Source organism: Saccostrea echinata, unplaced genomic scaffold (assembly GCF_033153115.1).
Source record: "Saccostrea echinata isolate AGI-Se365-2 ecotype Australia unplaced genomic scaffold, CSIRO_AGI_Sech_v1 ptg000029l, whole genome shotgun sequence".
Taxonomy (NCBI): domain Eukaryota; kingdom Metazoa; phylum Mollusca; class Bivalvia; order Ostreida; family Ostreidae; genus Saccostrea; species Saccostrea echinata.
In genome coordinates this window covers 5,615,857-5,636,380 of record NW_026889778.1, presented here as the reverse complement: position 1 = coordinate 5,636,380, position 20,524 = coordinate 5,615,857, and the positions used below count along the sequence as shown (strand labels likewise).

Here is a 20,524-nt window from a genome sequence, read left to right as displayed (position 1 = left end):
CCTCTGGCGGGCATGTCAGGGGCGTTGACAAGTATTTCACATTGGGGAGGCGAACTGGGTCGAAAAAGGGGGGGGGGGAGTTCCTTACTAACTTTTTGTGACATAAACTGAATAATTAAAATTTCTGCCAAAATCTTGATATTTTTCCGTATAAGTCAATAGCCTAAAGGTATAGAACAATTAAAATGACCCCCCCCCCAAAAAAAAATGTCTTATGTGTTTTAAGTTACACGTTCTATTTTTAAAAAAAATTAAATATTTAGGAGATTTTTGTTGTTGTTTGTTTTTTGTTTTCTAAATGGCATAGAAAAAACTTTGAAGGGTTTATGACGAGATAACGATTAAAATACATCATATAATTTTCTATTATTGCATAATAGTTATTGTTACTTGCCGAGGAAATGCATAATTAATTATAAAATTTTCAATAAACAGGGTGATTAATCCTTCATAATCCCTACATTTTTGAAATGCAGAAATATGTATGACATTTTAAAAAAAAATAACTGAAGTTGTTTGAAATAGTAATTTTACTAAGTATTTTAGCTTTAATTTATCAGCTTACAACTTCGATCGATTCATCAAAGACTTCCTAACATCGATCGGCCGATTGATACTTAAAGATAATGAACAGGCCTGTTATACGCAGGGGAGAGGGAGGGGGTGCCTCCAATTTTTTTCCCACTTTCTCCACTTTTTTTCTGAGGATATTCTTTTTCTTAAGTTTTCATATGTAAAAATTCATTAATTTTAACGCTGCCTGCACCCCCCCCCCTTTCATACACACTCTTTGTTGCTGTTATAGGTCGAACTCAGACAAATTCCAGCATTTTAAAAAAAACAAATTAGAGAACCCCCACCCCGCCCCAAAAACAAGAATTTTCAAAAACGTTACTAGCTGTGGGCCTGAAAAAGAATTTGTAGCAAACTTGCGCGTGGAGCGATGGATACCCTGCTTATTGTTTACACACGCCAGGTACAGGTATATATACACGTACATCCTAATTTGCGTCTGTCTAAACAATAGCTTTCACACCTTGCTGCTCCATTGACCACAGATTGCCGTTATTCTTGCCGCTCCATTGACCACAGATGTTGCCATTACAAATTTTGTAATTCAGTATCTTTCTCATTTAAAGTTCATTTTTCTTAAATTCATTTTTTGTTGTTGTTGTTTTGTTTTGCATTATTGGGGCGGCGACCGCCGCCCCTGCCGCCCCTTTGCCGACGCCCCTGCATGTTTTCAGAAAAAAAATTAAAATGTCAATATATGAACTTTTTTTATTATTATTATTATTATTTTTTCCCCAGATTTTTTTGTTCAATGTTCAGTTTTTTTTAATGCAATTCTAGTTTTCAAAGAAAACGTTTAAAAATGTCACAAATATGACCTTTTTATCAATTTTTTTCAAGATTTTCCCCCCCAATGTTTAGCCTTTTTGATGCAATTCTAGTTTAAGACTCTTTAAAATGTTTATCCCAGTAAAGGAACAAATCAAACATCCTATAACTAAAGCAGGAAATTCTAAAGAGGAATTCAAGTGTGTTTCATCATATTTTTAATGTGTGACATTTTCATTTCTTTTTTTTTAAACTAGAAATTGACAATGCAACATATTACAGTTTCTTTCTCATTTATTAATCAATACTTTGCTGATGTGTTTGTTTTTTAGTCGGACTGAAAGATACCTTTTACAAGGATATTTTTTATCATGGTCTAAACGAAATTCATGATTTATAATTCATTTTAATCATGCATACATGTACATGTTTTTTTTTCGTTGGCAAATTTAGAGTTGTCGACTGCATTTGTTTAATTCACTGGCACAGAGAGAGAGAGAGAGAGAGAGAGAGAGAGAGAGAGAGAGAGCAAATGCTAGGTTATTAGCAGAAACAAGTTATAAATAATATAGGCGTATTTCATTTCTATTTGAAGAACAGCTGCAATAATGTAGCCCTCTCCGATTTTTTTAATCTGATATTTTCTGGAGAGGCAATAATGTAACCCTCTCCGATTTGTTTAAATCTGATATATTTGGAGAGGAGCCCCCCCCCCCCCCCGAAAAAAGGAGAGGGCGGCTACATAATTGCAGCTATTTGAAGAAATAAAGCAGATGGAATCAGGGACCTATATACTAATATATCAGTCTGATTAAAACCAGCCCCCCTTCTCCTTTCACTCGTCGGGTGACGAGTGAAAGGAGAAGGGGGGGGGGGCTGGTTTTAATCAGACTGCTAACATATAGGTCCCTGATGGAATGTTTCCCATTTCCAAACTTATTTTTTTCTTATTTAGTGGACTTCTGTTCAATTTTAAATATTTGTTCTACAAGACAAATGTGTGCAGTATTTAACCTGCGCAAGAAATTCTTAGTACGAGTTAGTCAATGTTCGAGTCAACTGAAATTACTCACCGGAAGTAGAAGATTTTAAGCTGACGATTCAAAAACACAATACCGGTGAAAATGAATCCAGTAATAGCCATAGCGTTCGTCTTCATAGGATGCTGTAGTAACATGATATTCCTTGAGTATTTAATCAGGTAATAATAAGCAAATGTAAACCCACTGGCCCTTCTGAGCCTCAGGTCTCCCATGTCATGATGTTATCAGGTCCAGCACAATCTCTTGATTTAGCTAGTATATAGCTTGAAAAAGCCATATAGCTTTATTAAGCTATTCAAAATAGCTTGATAAAGCTATTTATGTGCAGTTTTTCAAAAATATGTTTTTTGAAAGAAATAGACAAAAAGTCGCAGGTATTTGACTGTTCATATATCCTTATTTCTCATTATATCGTAGGTTCCATTGTATCGCGGTATTTCCCAAAGATTAGGATACATAGCTCATATCCTTTTTTGTTGATGGACTATCTGTCTGTCATCTGAATGTTGACTTTTGTGATGACTAAAAAGTATGGAACACCCGTTGGAAAAATATTTATTCAAATAAAACGTAATTTTACAGATTTCCATTCCCGTTTTTATTTTATTTAGGCCATTGAATATATAACCAAGTAAAATTCATAATAAAGTTCATATTTTGAAAGCCTTACATTTGTATTATTGTTTAGTTTTCATGTAGATTTACATCATACATTAAAAAATAAAAATCGTACTTTGTGACATCGCCAAGCTTCCAAGTTTTTCAATACCGCAATACAATGAGACTCTCCACTTTAGGAGGTAAATAAGAGTTCCTGTTTTAAAAATAGACTACAAAGTAAACGAAGAAAGATTAGAAAATAATTAGCCACTAAAAAGTTAGGCCATTGATGGGTTTATGAATAGTACTGGGTGAAAAGTTAATGTAAGAATTTGGAATAACTTTTTTACGCAAAAGAAATAAGTACCGCAATATTATGAGACATCAGTATATATATACTGTGGGTTATCAAAACAACAATCGAAATCAAAGATAGTTCTTACATTGCAGCATTTGAAAACTTTTAAGTAAAAGATGAATTTCCATTGTTTGAGTTACTGTACACTACCTTGTGTATGTTGAGGCGTGGATAAGTGTGATTGCTTCTCATTGTACTGAATTATTACCAATCAATTATCTTGTTCAGAGTTGCGGAAAACTTTTTCAGATAGCCAGTCATTTGGACTGGCAAGAAGACAAAATAAGCCGGTCCGAAGTGATTGTTGCCGGTCCGAAATAGTAGGTCGCAAAATAAAAAAAAAACATAACATTTATTTACTTCATTACACATCTATTTAATAATAATATATAACATTCAGTCTCCATACCCAAGTCCTCTTCCGTTTTCGTTTTTTTTTTTTTTTTTTTATCGTGTTTATAACAATGCTAGATTTCACCGCTTTGGGGCTGTTGACAATGTTAATTTAGCATAGTTAACATATTTTTTTTAAAACAATTATGCACTTGGGAATTAAATTAACCTAGAAAAATTGAGAAAATTCTGTGCATCGATAATAAAGAATTTCAACACGATCGATGAAAAAAACGAAATCCGGGACAGTCGGAAGTATTAGATTTACCACTTTCCCCAACCGTGTTTGAATTCTTTCTGTCGAAATTTTTCATATTTGTCTTGTCTTTATTATGTTTTCTACCTAATTCTGTCCCAGTTGTAAATTTTATAGGTCACGAGACCATGCAGGTTTCGCTTTTATCTAAAGCCTCGATCTCGTGTAAAGAAAAGTATTACGCAATCGCATATAAGTAATTAAGCTGTAAAGTGCGCCGGTGATAAATGGAAAAAAAATTAACCAAAAAGGGGCCGGTCATTTGGACCGACATCGATAGCATTTTTACCGGTCATACGCATTTTTTGCCGGTTCTGCCAGCATGACCGACAGTTTTCCACAACTCTGCTTGTTGACCATAATTGGCCTCCTTTATAATTTCATTGAAGAAGTAATTGTATCAATTGCTTTATATAGCCAGAAAACTTTTAGAACTTTGAGTACAAAGTCTCTTAAGGAGACGCAATTTGATGAGTGAATTTTACATGCATTATTTTCAGAAGAGTTCAAGGTTGAATATTATCACTGCACCAAGGTGCGACTTTTTGTGCATGCTGGGAAAATAACACGTTTAAAAACAAAATGTGAAAAAATAGCTAAATCAAGCTATTCTGGATAGCTTGATAAAGCTATATAGCTAAAATAAGCTATATAGCTAAATCAAGAGATTGTGCCAGACCTGGTTATATAGAAGAATCGTGTGTTTGTATATTATCTATTCCCTTCGCAAGCCTTCATGTTTTGATTCTGGAAAACGTGTAAATTTAGAACCGGTGACGGCCTACACTTCAACTGACATTTTGTCTAAAATATGTCTGAATGTACTTAACAGACATGTTATATTCACAATTTTAACATAAATAAATACAACTGTCACAAGAAAACCAATCTCTACGTATTGTTAATCCATTTTTACAAGATCTCCATCCTGGTTTTTGTTAATTGATGTGTCACCGGGTTCACAGGTGTGTGAAAGAGAGTCAATATATTGGGCTCAATAGCTCAGTGGTTAGAGCGCTGGCATGGTATGCCAGAGGCCCTGGATTCGAGTCTCAATTGAGACTTGATTTTTCACCACCTGCGACAGATGTTTACTGATTATTTATACAGCACTACAGTGTACTTTGTTAAATAAATGTAATGTATCTAAAAATTCATTTTTTACAAATTAATTGTTCAGTTTTAAAGCAACTCTATTGTTAATTATTGAACTGGTTGAGTGTATAATCTGTTGTAAAAAAAAATTCCAAAGATTTTGTCTTAGTTTTGAGTGCACCTTAGTTTTTGAATGACACAGTTTCGTTTTTTGTTTCAGTGCTTTTCCAACAGCAGGGAATCTAATAACATTCTCTCAGTTTTTATTTATTTCCTGTGAGGGCCTCATCACTACTTCCAAGTTTTTTACAGTTATCCCTAAGATACCTCTCAGGTTAGTGCCCCCTCTCTCTTTCCAATCATCATGAACCCTAAGGTTTGTGAGGTGACTCCCAAGAGATCAAGTTGTACTTTTACTTTTACTTTGTTGTGTCAGTGATTGCAGTGATTGTAGTTGTAATGCATTCATCTAGAATGTTTCAGCATCTGATATATATTAGAGAGGTTGAGACTTGTACACGTATGTGTACGTGTGCACAAACTTTGATGTATACGTTTTTTGTAATTTGTCTGTTGAGATTTTAATATGTGTAACATGAATGTGTGGACTGCAATCGGTGTCTTTGTTTCAACTATATATATAGTAGTTTTGTGACATTAAATGTGACTTTAGTTAGTGAACAAAACATGGTTAAAATAAGTGTTCATGAAACTTAACGTCCTAAATAATGAACAACAATAACAGTTTCACACATAAATTGACTAGTTTTTATTGAAAAAGCTACAAGTTTACACTTACGTGTAGATGCCTTTTTACAAGTTGTAGGAACGTAGAAAACTTATCAACACCAAAACTGATGACATAATACGCAAGAAAGTTAGGGAATTCCCCTACTAGACGTACCCATACACGTATGAAATCTCAACCTCTCTATTGATATTAGATGCACTGTATACAAAATGAATGTGTTGGACTCGAAAATGATTTTGATTTTAAAAAGAAAGTGATACTGCATGATTAGATGTTATTTGTTATATGTTGAATTCGAATTCAGCAGAAATTAGGAATTTGCTATGTACATTATCTGAATTGTACCGAGAGACAGATTATATGATTTTGTTATATTTTACAGACAATATGTTGGCATGGTGGTGTACTTTTTCCTTGTCCAGGTGGCAAACAATGCATCCTACATGTTCCGTGTGTCTGTACCTCTACAAATGATATTCAGAGCAGTAAGTCATTATTTATCAAACTGATGAGATGCATCTTATGCTTAAGTTTTGTAGTTATTAGATGGATAGATAATAAGTTCATATGTTTTCCAGGGTTCCATGATTCCCAGTTTGGTGCTAGGTGTACTAATCCTGAAAAGAAAGTAAGTATAAAAGAGAAACTAAGAATAAAAACTATAATTTGTTAAGGGTGGATATTGCCAGAAAAAATTATAATGTGAATATATTGCAATATTTAATGGCATATTGCCATAAGTATTGCAATGCATGTATATTGAATTGTTAATCTTTTCTCAAGAAGTGTTCATAGACTGGTCAGAGATGTATTTTATTTATTACAATTAAAACAAAATACCCTGTCTTGGTTTTGAACATTAATTGTTGTCCACTGTTACATAGTTTCCTGCAGATTTTGAAGTCACTATTTTTTGTGATAGAGAAGTGTTTACATGTAACAGTGGAGAAGGACATTGACAAATGCTAACCACCAGAGAATTTCATTTCATATCTCAGCATTTCCTTTATTGTTTTCAGTGGTGGATTTAAGAGGAGGGGTGCACCCGGCACGTGCCCCCCTAAAATTGTCAAAGTTAGCGTAATTCATAGTTTCGTAGAGAAAATGTGCAAATGTCTATTCGGTAGACCTCATTTTCGCCCCCTGGGCCCCCACCAGGGCTTCGTCCTCAACCCACTGGGGGCCTCAAGGCGGCCCCCAGACCCCTGGCCTACTTTTTGCTCCCCCTGTAACTTCAATTCCTGGATCTGCGCCTGGTTTTAATGTATGTATACTGTGACTTAAGACTCATAATTAAAGAATTGTAATCTGAAGGATCATTCAACAAGTTTCGAGCCCCTTCCCTCCCTTTGGTATAACAAAAATATGTACTTTACATGGTGTTTTAAAATTATTTAGAGTAAGAATTCCAAGAATTTGTGTTGAATCAAATTCAAATTGTAAAGCTGGTTATAAATATTAATCCTTTTACTCTATTATTAATTTTTAAACAAAGCAATATCTGAAACAAGAAAACGTAAGTGCAGTTGAGTTTTGAACACAGATTCACCATATTATTCTTTTTGGAAAAAAATTCTGGTTAGCATATTGTCATTGCAAAAATGTTGCAATATATTTTCATTGGGTTTAATATTGCAAAATACCGATATACACTGTATTGCCCCCCCCCCCCCCCCCCCCCCCCAAAAAAAAATTAGTTTAAAAGAGAAAAAAAGTAAGTGTAAATGGAAAGTAGGCTTATCCTTTGTTAAAAGAAACAAATCATATTTTCTTGATTTTGTATTCTTTTTGTGAAGACTGTATTGGTCATATTTTAGGAACAGAATTTTATTTATCCTTCCATATATCTATGAATGCAAAAATATATCCATATAAGAACAAAATTAGTTGCTTGAATAATTGAATTCTGATTTTTTTTCTTTAATTTACATAATGGAACAGTTAATAATCTTTTTCCATTGATTTTTTTTTTGTAGGTACTCAAGAGCCAAATATTTGTCAGTTGCCTTAGTTACAGCGGGTATTGCCATATGTACAATAGCCTCAGCTCAACAGGAGGTCAAACATGTGCACGAGGATAAGGTAGGCCTATTGTAGATTCAAAGTTTATATCATGTACAGACCCTGAAACCTGCTACTACACCTCAGAAACGAAACAAACTGTTCCGTGCAAAAAGTGTACTGTACCATGTACAAAACGAACTGTTCCGTGCAAGAAGCATACCGTACCATGCACAAAACAAATCGTAACGTACAAAAAACAAACCCGTTCCATACAAGAAACGTACCGTACCGTGCACAAAGCGAACTGTACTGTTCACAAAACATATTGTACCATTCACAAAGCAAACCGTAACGTACACAAAATGAAACTAACCGAACATTGCAAGTGGTGTAGTAGCACGTTTTAGGGTCTGTACCTACTATATCTTGTTTTACTATCAAAGATGTTTTGAAGGAATGAAAATGAAAATTGGTCCAAAAAAGTAGCCTTTAAAATATGAAAAAAATTAGTGTACTATATCAGCTAATTTTCATTAGATTATCCATGGCAAATTTAAAATCTGAGATCAGAGCTTATTTCAGATATAAATTAAAACAACGCTTGGTGCAGTGAAGTAGGGATTAAACTTTAACACCAAGGTAACAATTTACATGAACTGTAAAAGCTTCATAAAAGTTTTGAAGGATAGAGAAATTATTGTATGTAGATTTCATTATTATGTTTCCCTGTGTTTCAAAGAATAGCAGGTAAATGTAAGATAGTAACTTGTTTGAATGGCTATGCATAGTAATACAAGGCAGGCTATAGGAACACAAGTACGTGTACAAAGATTCAATGTCATTTAGTTAATGTTATTCTAAGTCAGCTTTTTTTCATATATATTTTAGTATACTTACATTTTCAAAATGATACAAATCTTTTATTGCCTCCCAACTTTTCCTGAAAGCGTGGGGGGGGGGGGGGGGGATGTTTATTTGGATCCATCGCTCTGTCTGCTGTTTAGCTGTCCATCCGTCCAGGTGTCTGACATTGTGTGTAAAGCTTTCATTTCCAGAGGATATCTCAAAAAGCCTTTGAGCTTTTGCAGTGAAATTTTATGTCACATCTCCTCATGGCCTAAAGAAGACCTCTATTGATTTTGAGGTCAAAGTGCAAGTCAGAAATTCATACATTCTGTGTGGAATACTTTCATTTCCAGAAGAAACCTCAAAAAACCTCTTCAAGTCCCCACTAACAAACATTTTTCCTTCAAACCAAACCAAAAAAAAAAAAATTCTATGAAAATAGAGTTTTTACAGAATTCTGGATATTTTGGATTAAATTAAAGAAAGTAAAATTAATAGAGGACTTATATTGTAGGAGCTGTCTAAAGACCCAGAGACAGAGGCAGAGAATGTATTCAAGGATCTGGTGTTGTGGACTCTAGGTAAGGATCTGATGTTGTGGACTCTAGGTAAGGATATGGTGTTGTGGATTCTAGGTAAGGATCTGGTGTTATGGACTCTAGGTAAGGATCTGATGTTGTGGACACTAGGTAAGAATCTGATGTTGTGGACTCTAGGTAAGGCTCTGATGTTGTAGGCTCTAGGTAAGGATATGATGTTGTAGACTCTAGGTAAGGATCTTATGTTGTGGACTCTAGATAAGGATCTTATGTTGTGGACTCTAGATACAGATCTGATGTTGTGGACTGACTAAAGGTAAGGATCTGATGTTGTGGACTCTAGGTAAGGATATGATGTTGTAGACTCTAGGTAAGGATCTGATGTTGTGGACTCTAGGTAAGGATCTGGTGTTGTGAACTCAAGGTAAGGATCTGGTGTTGTGGACTCTAGGTAAAAATCTGATGTTGTGGACTCTAAGGATCTGATGTTGTGGACTCTAGGTAAGGATCTGATGTTGTGGACTCTAGATAAGGATCTGGTGTTGTGGACTCTAGGTAAGGATCTGATATTGTGGACTCTGGGGAAAGACTGTAGCTAAGGATCTGGTGTTATGGTCTTTATGTTAGTATATGGCTCTGTGGACTCTATGTAGGGATTTGATGTTGTGGACTTTAGGAAATGATCTGGTGTTGTGGACTCTAGGTAAAGGATCTGATGTTGTGGACTCTAGGTAAGGATCTGGTGTTGTGGACTCTAGGTAAGGATCTGATGTTGTGGACTCCAAGGATCTGATGTTGTGGACTCTAAGGATCTGATGTTGTGGACTTTAGATAAGGATCTGGTGTTGTGGACTCTAGGTAAGGATCTGATGTTGTGGACTCTAGGTAAGGATCTGATATTGTGGACTCTGGGGAAAGACTGTAGCTAAGGATCTGGTGTTATGGTCTTTATGTTAGTATATGGCTCTGTGGACTCTATGTAGGGATTTGATATTGTGGACTTTAGGAAATGATCTGGTGTTGTGGACTCTAGGTAAAGGATCTGATGTTATGGACTCTAGGTAAATGATCTGGTGTTGTGGACTCTAGGTAAGGATCTGATGTTATGGACTATAAGTAAGGTGCAGATTAGTCTTCTCTGAACTAGAAGCTGAAATACTTTATTTATCATTTTTAGTTGTTTACTTCATTATGAAATAAATGTTTATGAACTTTTTTGTGTTAACTGTCTTCTATGGAGAGAGAGAAATTGTAAAAGTATTAGTGATGTTTCAAATCTCTCTCAAAAATCATTTGTCAAAGAAAGGCACGGTTTCAAGTTATGGCCTTTTAAGACCACTCTAAAAATTCTGCTTTTATTCAGGCATGCAATTCAAAATTTAAATAAAAATGCAAATCTTCTTCAAGGTGAATTATGAAATAAGATTCTTTCAAAGTAGTACAGTGGAGCTTTGTTAATCTGGATTCCAGTAATCTTGATGCTTTATACTCCAGACGGTATTTGGGGGGAACAATTTATATTTAGATACTATGGAATCATTTTAATTTGTGGGTGTCAATATTCGTGGGCAAGCAACATTTTATTGGCTTGTGGGGACGCAAGTTCATGGGTAACTTGTATATACAGAAGATTCAATGAATAAATGTGTTAACAAAATAATGGTTCATGGGGATGTAAATTTGTGGATAAGGGTGACCCACAAAATCCATGAACATTGGTCCACCATGAGCATTGATGATTCCACAAAACTAATTTTTTTCCCCCAATAATCCACAGTTCCACACACTTCATTAATCCAGACAATTTGCACAGCATCCAGATTAACAAGGCTTGACTGTAGTTTGAATGTCAACATAGCTTTCTAAGAATTCTGCATTCTTGCATGTGTATTGTACATATATTTACCTTTCAGACATTAATCTTAAGTCTAGGTACCGGTACTTGTTACTTGGTGACTTTTAACTTGATCATAGACATGTCTTGTGATGTTGTCAGTGGCCTTGTTTATTTATCTTTGACAGATCATTTGATGTTGACAGTAGTCCTGTTCATTTATCTCTGACAGGTCTTGTAATGTTGACAGTGGCCCTGTTCATTTATCATTGACAGGTCTTGTAATGTTGACAGTGGCCCTGTTCATTTATCATTGACAGGTCTTGTAATGTTGACAGTGGTCCTGTTTATTTATCGTTGACAGGTCTTGTAATGTTGACAGTGGCCCTGTTTATTTATTGTTGACAGTCTAGGTTTTGTGATGTTGACTGTGGCCCTGTTTATTTTTCATTGACAGTTCTTGTGATGTTGACAGTGTACCTGTTTATTTATCGTTGACAGATCATTTGATGTTGACAGTGGCCTTGTTTATTTATCATTGACAGGTCTTGTGATGTTGACAGTGACCCTGTTTATTTTTTGTTGACAAGTCTTGTGATGTTGACAGTGATCCTGTTTATATATTGTTGACAGGTGTTTTGATGTTGACAGTGGTCCTGTATATTTTTCATTGACATGTCTTGTGATGTTGACAGTAGCCCTGTTTATTTATTGTTGATAGGTCTTTTGACATTGACAGTGGTCCTGTATATTTTTCATTGACGTCTTGTGATATTGACAGTGGTCCTGTTTATTTATTGTTGACAGGTTTTGTGATGTTGACAGTGGCCCTGTTTTTTTATCGTTGACAGGTCTTGTGATGTTGACAGTGGCCCTGTTCTTGACTGCAGGAATGGGAATCCTTCAGGAGAAGATATATGGCCAGTACGGAAAACACCCCAAAGAGTCTCTCTTCTATAATGTAAGTCAGAGCCTTCTTAAAAAAACTGACACTCAAAATCTTTAGGCATCTTGCAGCATCAACTTTAAAATTCTAAAAGAGTAGCACATTTAATAGAAACTGAAAATAGATATTTGTCAAAATTTCTGCCCTGTGATTCTTTATCCCATGTCATAGTTGTGGAGGGACTTAAAAATGTAAAGGGTAAAGACCAATAAATGTCCTCTGCTTCAGTGCAAGGTTTTGTGATGTTGACAGTGGCCCTGTTTTTGACTGCAGGAATTGGAATCAAAGGGCCTTAACAGTCACTTGAGTATAAAACAACAAAGGATCCATAGAAGTATAAAATAAAACAAAGTAACTGTATAAGTGAAGATATGCTGCCCAAATGCAAGAGAATAGGATGGTCAGGGATGCACAAAATACTTAATGTACTACTCTGTAACAAATCATAAAGTAGATCAATTTATTTGCCTGTACTTGCCAGTACTAATACACTCCCATTTGTCACAATCACCATGCAAACTAGGCATTGCAACAGTGCTTGAGATCATGTAGTATATTTATCACTTTCTCTCATATTGGCCTCACTTGGTCTTTGAAAAATATTTAGTGTAGTACTAAGATAAGGTATTTTTTAAAAATATAATAATTTTTGTCTCATTTTTATTTATCTAGTCTACTAAGCCATTGAAAACTATGATTGTGGTATGTGTTACATATTAAAAGCCCCTGTATAAATCTTTAATCCAATTGATCTATCAAATTCAGTAGTTATGGTGATTAATTATCAAAGGTCAATAGTAAAGGGGATTTATTTCTCTCAGTGGAGTTCATATTTCCCTACAAGATCAATACAGCATTGCCCTGCACCAAAACATTGGTCAAGAATTTTACAAATCTGGTAAAACACCCTTACTCATTACAATTTTGTACTCTGTTTGCCTCCTAGATGCCCAGAAGCAGAGAAGATTTACAAAAAAAGTAATGCATTTTCACTTTATTATCAATAGAGTCCCATCATAACCTAGGAGCCATTTTGGATAAAGCATCCATGCTCATCATAACTATGCACTTAGTTTATCTGCTAATAACCCAGGAGTAGAGATGAAATTTACAATGAATTAACGCATTTTCAGTAAATAATCAACAGGGCCCTGCCATATAATAATCAATAGAGCCCCACCCTAATATCAGAACCCCTGACTCTGGGGCCATGAATTTAACAATTTTGGATGAGGCACCCTAGCTCGTCATTACCATGCACTTAGATTGTTTGCTAAATGCCAAAGGGCAGAGAAGAAGAATGATTTTTCACTATTTTATCAATAGAGCCTCACTCTAACACCAGGACCCCTGAGACAGGGGCCATGAAACTCACAATTTTGGAAAAGGCGATCCAGTTCATAAAAACCATGCACTTAATTTGCTATATACCCAGGAAACGAAAAATATTTTCAAATAAATAATGCATTTTCATGATATTGTCAATAGAGCCCCACCCTAACATCTCTAACCCTGATCCAGGGCAGTGAAATTAACAATTTTCGAAGAGGCACCCTTGCTTATAAGAACCATAAGAACCACCCTAACATCTCTTCCCCTGATCCAGGGTGGTGAAATTAGCAATTTTGGAAGAGGCACTCTTGTTGATAAGAACCATGCACTTAGTGTGTCTGCTTAATACCCAGGAGCAGAAGAGAGGATTTTAAAAGAAATAATGCATTTTCACTTTATGATCAGGCCCCACCCTAACACCAGAACCCAGACTTGGGGCCTTGAATTTCACATTTTTGGAAGATGCACCCTAGCTCATTATTATCATGCACTTAGTTTGTCTGCTAAATATACATGGGTAGAGAAGAAGCTTTGTAAAGAATCTATGCATTTTCACTGAGTGACTCAGATTACATAGCAAAATGAACAAGTTTTCAGAAGAAAGTGACTGAACTTGATATCGGATAGCAAGAACAAGAAGTCTGTTTTTGAAAACAAAAAAAACCCCATTTCTTTCGATTTGATTGTCAGTGTCTTACCTGTTTTTCTTCCAGCTTTGTGAATACCAAAGATATTTCAAGTGAATTTAAATTTTTGATAAAAAATTGTATTTTTAGAAAATAACTTATTTTGTGGTGCATTTCTTATAGTGGTCAGTATACTATGTTTTATAATAGAAAAGGAATGAAACTGTAATAAGCCCCACAAAGGACAGCAAATATTAGAACAGTGTATTGTTTCTCCGTCTACCTACAGGTCAATTTTGGAAAGTTATCGCCTTCCATGATTTCTTTTAATTTATATCAATATTTTTATGACTCATAAAATTTGAATTATAAATAGAGAGAGAGCAGTGAGGATGTTTGATTTATATGGAATTTGCCAGTACTTATTTTATATAATACATGTTCAGTTTGTGTATAGACTAGAACCAGTTGTCTCCCTTTGCTCTGTTGATTAAAAAACCCTTTTTTTTCAGCACTTCCTTCCTCTACCAGGATTTGTATTTTTAGCTTCTGACATTGCTCATCATGTGACACTTTTTAATCAAACAAGTAAGTCAAGAAAGTTGACAAATAATAAAAATGTTGCCCAACAGTAAGCAAAATAATAAAGGCTCTTTTGTTTCATTCAATCTAAATGAAGATTTTTGATTTACAGTAAAGCTTGTCTAAACGGAACACCACTGGTTCCAGAAAAATTGGTCAGATTAGACAACATTCAGGATTAGGCAACATTTTAAACAATGAAATTTACTGATAGGGACTTCAAGTTTAGATCATATTAGACAATACACAATGTCCGGATTAGACAAGTTTCACTGTTATTTTATTTATCTAACATCTTTAGTAAAAGAAAAGTAAACCATTTTATTTGTTAATCTGTAATTAGGAGAAAGATACAATGGACTAGACCAGGATTTGAACCTGGGCCCCCTGAACCATTGGTCATGTGCTCTACTGGGCTATCTGGCCACAGGCAATCAAATCCATCTGACTGCCCCAAATGTTTCAGCTTTGCTCTTGTCTTAAAATTCAATTTATAGAATGAGACTTCTATCATGAAATAAAGTGTATTCAGTGTGTTGACTAATATTTTAAATGATTCTGGTTCTGTTTTTCCAGCCCCAGTGAGTTTAGGCCTGGGTTTTTCTGTCCCACAGATGTGGCTCTTTCTTGCTGGCAATATACTTACCCAGTATCCTTTGTAAAGATTTCACTCTGGAGAAAATCCAGTTAATAGCACTGAAAAATGCTTGATTTCAAAGACATCACTAATGGTACATATATTATAAGATTTCTGTTCATATTGTACCATATTGAAATGTAGAAACTTCAGTGTTTATTGTCAGGTAAGTGTTAAAAACAAAAAATTGTGACTTTGCAATTAAATCTGCAAACTGTCTTAATAAATCCAAACTCCAAAGCAGCCTGTCTCGGAAGTAAAGATGTTCTATTGTCTTACATTTATCTGAAAATCACATGTACAATTAATGTCAACCTTGATAAATTGTACTGAAAATAAAAAAATGTTCACAATATGTATATACAGAAAAACATGCTTATATCAAACATGTTTATAATAAATTGATGCTTTAGCGAAGTGATTTTCATTCCACATGAATTTAAAATTCATTGTAAACTTAATGAATATAACGAATTACTCTTATAAATAAGCAAAATTGTCTGTCCCTGGCACTTCGTTATAAGGGTGTTTCACTGTATTATTGATTTAAGTTAGTCATGTTTATTAATTCCTTGACGACCAATCAGATACATCTGTATACGGAGTGTGTTTATCTTGACAACGGAGTGTACAGCTTTAACGGTCACATTAATAGTCACTTTAAGGAAGTTCGTCAGTTTGATTCTATCCATATTTTACTTCAACAATCCTTTTACCTCGCTTCACTGGATTGGAACTATTTTCACCTTTATTGGGGTCATGCTGTTTACGGAAATTGTCCATATACCAGGGCTTATGCCTAAAAAGAAAACTGAATAACTGAAGGAAGTATTAAATAAGTGTTACAATCAGTTTTAGGTGAATGTGTCATTGAATGTATTTATGAATGGAAAACTTGTTAAATTTTGTGTAGTTGTTTTGAGTTTTTAAATTGGGGTTATCATTTATGGTATGCATTAAAGGACTTATTGCATGTTTCTAAATTATTTGAAATTAAAAGCGTAAAACGTTACTTATGACCACAGTTTATAAATTTTGTGTTTTTATTGCGGATAAACCGCGGTAATTAATCAATTATTGACTCAAATAAAAACCCCTGATTTAAAAATCAAAGTTAATTAGATAGCGATCACGTGACCCTGTGATGTCAAAGGCGACAATGGCTGATCAGCTCCACGTTAATCTTACGAAAATATATGCGATACAACCTGAATTTTCTGCGTTGTGGACGACCAAATCGCTTATTTTATCCATATGAAATTGAATATTCAACCATATATGTTAGAACTGTCAGCAAGAAAAAATCTGAAAAATCTGTTAACATTGTAAAAATAGCAGCGATGAGAGCGAAGGAGACGCGGCGAAGACGAAGAAACTCGCCATCAGAATACGATTTGATTTGTCATCTTATCACATGTATTTACTTATTTGATTCACAAATTTAACATTATATAACTTTGTTGTTCTTCGTTTTTAACATAATATTAATATATGCAAGTCTTCATACGTTTTTTAAAGGATGGCGATCTTGAAAAATAATTTCCCGATCACGAAACATTGCCGTAATCAGAGCTATAGATTCTAAATGTTTGGAATAAAAAACGAAAATATCTCAAAAGCCTTATACCTTAGAACTAGTTAATGTTTATATAGTAAATGAAAAGCACGTTAGGAATTAATTTTTTCAGCATTTTTCGTAATTAAGCTGCATTTGTCGTTGATAACTCCGTAAATAGTGTGCATATTCTCATCTCTCTATCACTGAATTGTCGCCTATGACGTCAGAGCAGTATTTTGCTGAAATCGGGCTGAAATATGCATATTGCCGTATTTGAATTTCAACTCCCAATATCTATTAAGATATGCTTTCAACAACGTTTATTGTATTCAGTATTTTAATAAACAAGGTTGTAGATAATATTTTTCATAAAATTACGATTTTTGAAAGATCATGCAATACTTTAAAAGTCCTTTAATGAATGTATTTAAAAATGGAAAGCTTGTTTGATTATGTCTATTTGTTTTTATTATTTCTTTTAAATGGAGTATCATTAAGTATACATTAATTAATGTACATGTATTTAGAAATGGCTTTTTTGATTTTGTCCATTTGTTTTTATTTTTATATCTTTTTACGTGGGTATCACGAACAGTTACAGTTTACTTTATTGAAAGTCAATTTAAAACTTTTCCTAAAATTTTATCGTTAACTATATACCGAAGAAGATTTGAACTGGTCTTGACTTTTTTCACCAATCACTTTAATAGTATCACTTTAGGTAAATCAACATGTTAATATGCTAAAATACCTTAACTACATGTACATCAGAAGCTCGGGTCATACATGCGATCCTTTAATTATGTATTCTGGAATTTTTTCAATTCATGGGTAAACTTAACTTTACCAGTCCCCAGATCCACAATATCCATGTGCCCATTGCATTATGATGTAAGATTTACATCACTCGACTATTAAGGCTAAGTCTCATACACCACTAAACTGATTACTGAAGTAAGGAAAAGTTCTCACAAAAGTAGTAGATAATTGGGGTTGATCTCACATCAATCTGAGAGATTAGGGTTAGTCCTAGCACACTATTTGACTGGTTAAGGTTAGTCTCGCACCTACCTAGGAGATTTGGGTTAGTCCATGCATATTACCAGAGAGATTAGGGTTAGTGTATTTTTATTAGAGGGACAATCTTGAAATTAATTATTAAATTTAGTTGAATAAATCATTCAATTGAAAGCCTTACAGATTCATGTACTTTTGCAAGAACTTTCAGTGGAAAACATTTGTTTATGTCAGGCTAAGTATGAAAGAAACGGCACCACATGCACTTCGTTAAAAATTTATTTTTGTCAATTTTCACTGAATAAACAACAATATATATTGAAAGTTTTTAGAGAAGTAGGTTAAAAATTTGAAAATTTGAAAACTTCATTTGAAAATGAAGTTTTAAACTAAACTTTTCATTGCAGATTTTGATTTGGGGTCAGAAGGATCAAAAACCTCATATTTTTCATTTTTAGTGCTTGCTTGCACGATCTTTTATATATTGGAGTTGCCTATAATGACACTATACAAAATATAGCCTTCTTAAGAGGTGGATCCATAGATATATCTATTCATGTGAGGTTGATACAGTTTTCTGGGAAGTCGATATATCGATGGATTGACCATATGAAAGGGCTTCATTATATATTATTAAAGAGATTGATAGAAAAAAAAATGGAACAAAGTTTTCTCCTTTTTTAACACAAAGAGACTAAAGACATCAGAATAAAGTAAACTGTTTTGATGTCATTGTGTTGCCTTTATTCTAAAGGAATAATTTAGGGAATGTATCAAATCAAAATTGCTAAATTTGTTTTATGATTTTTGTATCGATTAATGTTTGATACATGAAACATCTATGTTAACACTGTAGAGTGAACACACATTGGAGGCATTGTTAAGTTGTACCCATTATGAAGTCACAATTAGAAATAGAAGTTGATGGATCTGTTTTTAGAAAGTCTCAGTTTATTGAAGTTTTTTAATGTTCGTAATTAGAAAGTCGCAGTCTATTCAAATTTCTATATCTTGACACATGATATTGAATGAACAATGAGAAAGCTTGTTACATTGTATAAAATAAGCTTGTTACAATGTATAAAAATAATATTTTAACACTTTTTCTGGGGACTGGGTAAAGTTGTTCCCAAGTTATTGATTAAATATGATTTAATTGACAAGAAATTGAATATTTTTGTCAAAGGACATTGTCTTTCCTGCAATTATTGTTGAACTTCTTTACCTCAGTAAAAGTTTGATTTGTAAGAAAGAAAAAAAAATCATTTTAGGGATGATACAGTTGAACTTTGATATCTCGAACTTTGATATCTCGAATACCATGGATATTTCAAAATGAGTTAAAAGTCCCAACCACTTCTTCTTTATGTATTTTTATTAACCTCAATATCTCAAGTCATTGTAAATCTCAGTTTTCTCTCGGTTCTATCGGTTTGAGATAGCAACATTTGACTGTATTAAAGTTCTGTGTATGTTTAGTGTAATACAGAACTACTCTAGTCTGTCTTCTGAAACCTTTGGATTATTTTTAATTTTTTTTTTCTGACAATAGAATATAAATGTTTTCTTTTTCTTTTTTAAAAAAGAATTTACATTATGAGCGTTGGTCATAGTCCCATTGTTTTATATGTGTTTGGGTTCTTTTGGTTGATAAGTTGATTGAATCACATGGAAACTCATATGAATGACAAATGAGTTTTAAACGAGAATTACCTTTTGCTTGTATTACAATAGTCTAATCTTCACTTTAGACCCCCAACAAACTAGATACTTATACTTAATCTTTATATTTTTGCTTGTAATTGAAAACATAATAAAATTTCGTTAATGATGTACATAGATGTGTTCGCAGCACAGTTAAGGCTGCAATAAGGAGGCGGGGCCTAATTTTTACGGGAAATGCTTACTATGACGTCACACAAAAATACATGTTCTTCAAATTACCACAAAATGAAATGATATGCTATTTTAAACTGTTGGATAGCTTTAAACTACATCAATACTTACTATTGCATGTATTTTTGTCGTTGGTCAAATCCCACACAGCAATATAAAACAAATCACTGATCGCAATGCACTGGTCAATGTGACGTCATATCGTAAAATTTGACGCAGTTTGTATGCAGTGAGAGGCGGATCAAGTTATATTTTATACAATGAAAAATGTGTTTTGTAATTAATTAAAATATTATTTGCAGATATATAAGAGGCCATTAACTTGGATATGATGTCTATTTTATGATTTTATTCATATACTTCCCGTACATTCCCTAGACAAGTGAAACTGCCGTACATTTGTATGCAGATTCATTGAAGGGCAATAGAAGGGTCGTAATCAATCGATGTATTGCAAGGGCATACCCTCAATGAATTACGAAAAGCTTTTACACATAAACCCAAGAGGTATGAAGATATTTGAAAAGTGCTGCGAACCTGATGAAATCTTGCAAATGAATTAATTAAGAAACTAAATACCCTGTCTTTTCCAAAGTATAAAATTCATGAAAATATTTTTTATTATCATTCAATGATTTAACAACGATTTTAATGACAGATTGGGCTAGATAATTGCATTCCCGTTTTGAGGTATAAGGCTGGAAATCCTGAGTTATTTTTTGTACATACATTTTCATGTATTTAACTGGATTATTTGTTTGAGGAGCTGTCTTAACCTTCTGCTATGACTGAAATAAAAGTTTATTTAAAAGAGCTAATGCAGATGAGCATTGTGACCGCTTTTTAAAACTCATCTGAGCCAAAAGCTTG

At 33.9% G+C, this 20,524-nt stretch overlaps 1 protein-coding gene across 1 annotated transcript; it reads left to right on the top strand.

Moving 5' to 3' along the window:
- The first annotated feature begins 2,446 nt into the window (after positions 1-2,446).
- On the top strand, positions 2,447-16,147 carry LOC133194387 (UDP-xylose and UDP-N-acetylglucosamine transporter-like). The gene is made up of 10 exons (XM_061330350.1): positions 2,447-2,542; positions 5,307-5,420; positions 6,220-6,322; positions 6,416-6,465; positions 7,814-7,919; positions 9,202-9,268; positions 11,912-12,021; positions 14,477-14,552; positions 15,123-15,195; positions 15,771-16,147. Exons 1-10 carry the CDS (start codon positions 2,466-2,468, stop codon positions 16,000-16,002), a joined length of 1,008 nt encoding a protein of 335 aa, XP_061186334.1. The 5' UTR covers positions 2,447-2,465; the 3' UTR covers positions 16,003-16,147.
- The last annotated feature ends 4,377 nt before the right edge of the window (positions 16,148-20,524 follow it).

What these genes read in the sequence shown, in the direction of transcription:
- LOC133194387 (XM_061330350.1), top strand. Translation starts at nt 2,466, where the DNA reads ATGAATCCAGTAATAGCCATAGCGTTCGTCTTCATAGGATGCTGTAGT. An exon ending in TCTGGTGTTGTGGACTCTAG is followed by an intron (nt 9,269 to 11,911) that starts GTAAGGATCTGA and finishes TATCGTTGACAG; the next exon opens with GTCTTGTGATGTTGACAGTG. An exon ending in GACACTTTTTAATCAAACAA is followed by an intron (nt 14,553 to 15,122) that starts GTAAGTCAAGAA and finishes CTGTTTTTCCAG; the next exon opens with CCCCAGTGAGTTTAGGCCTG.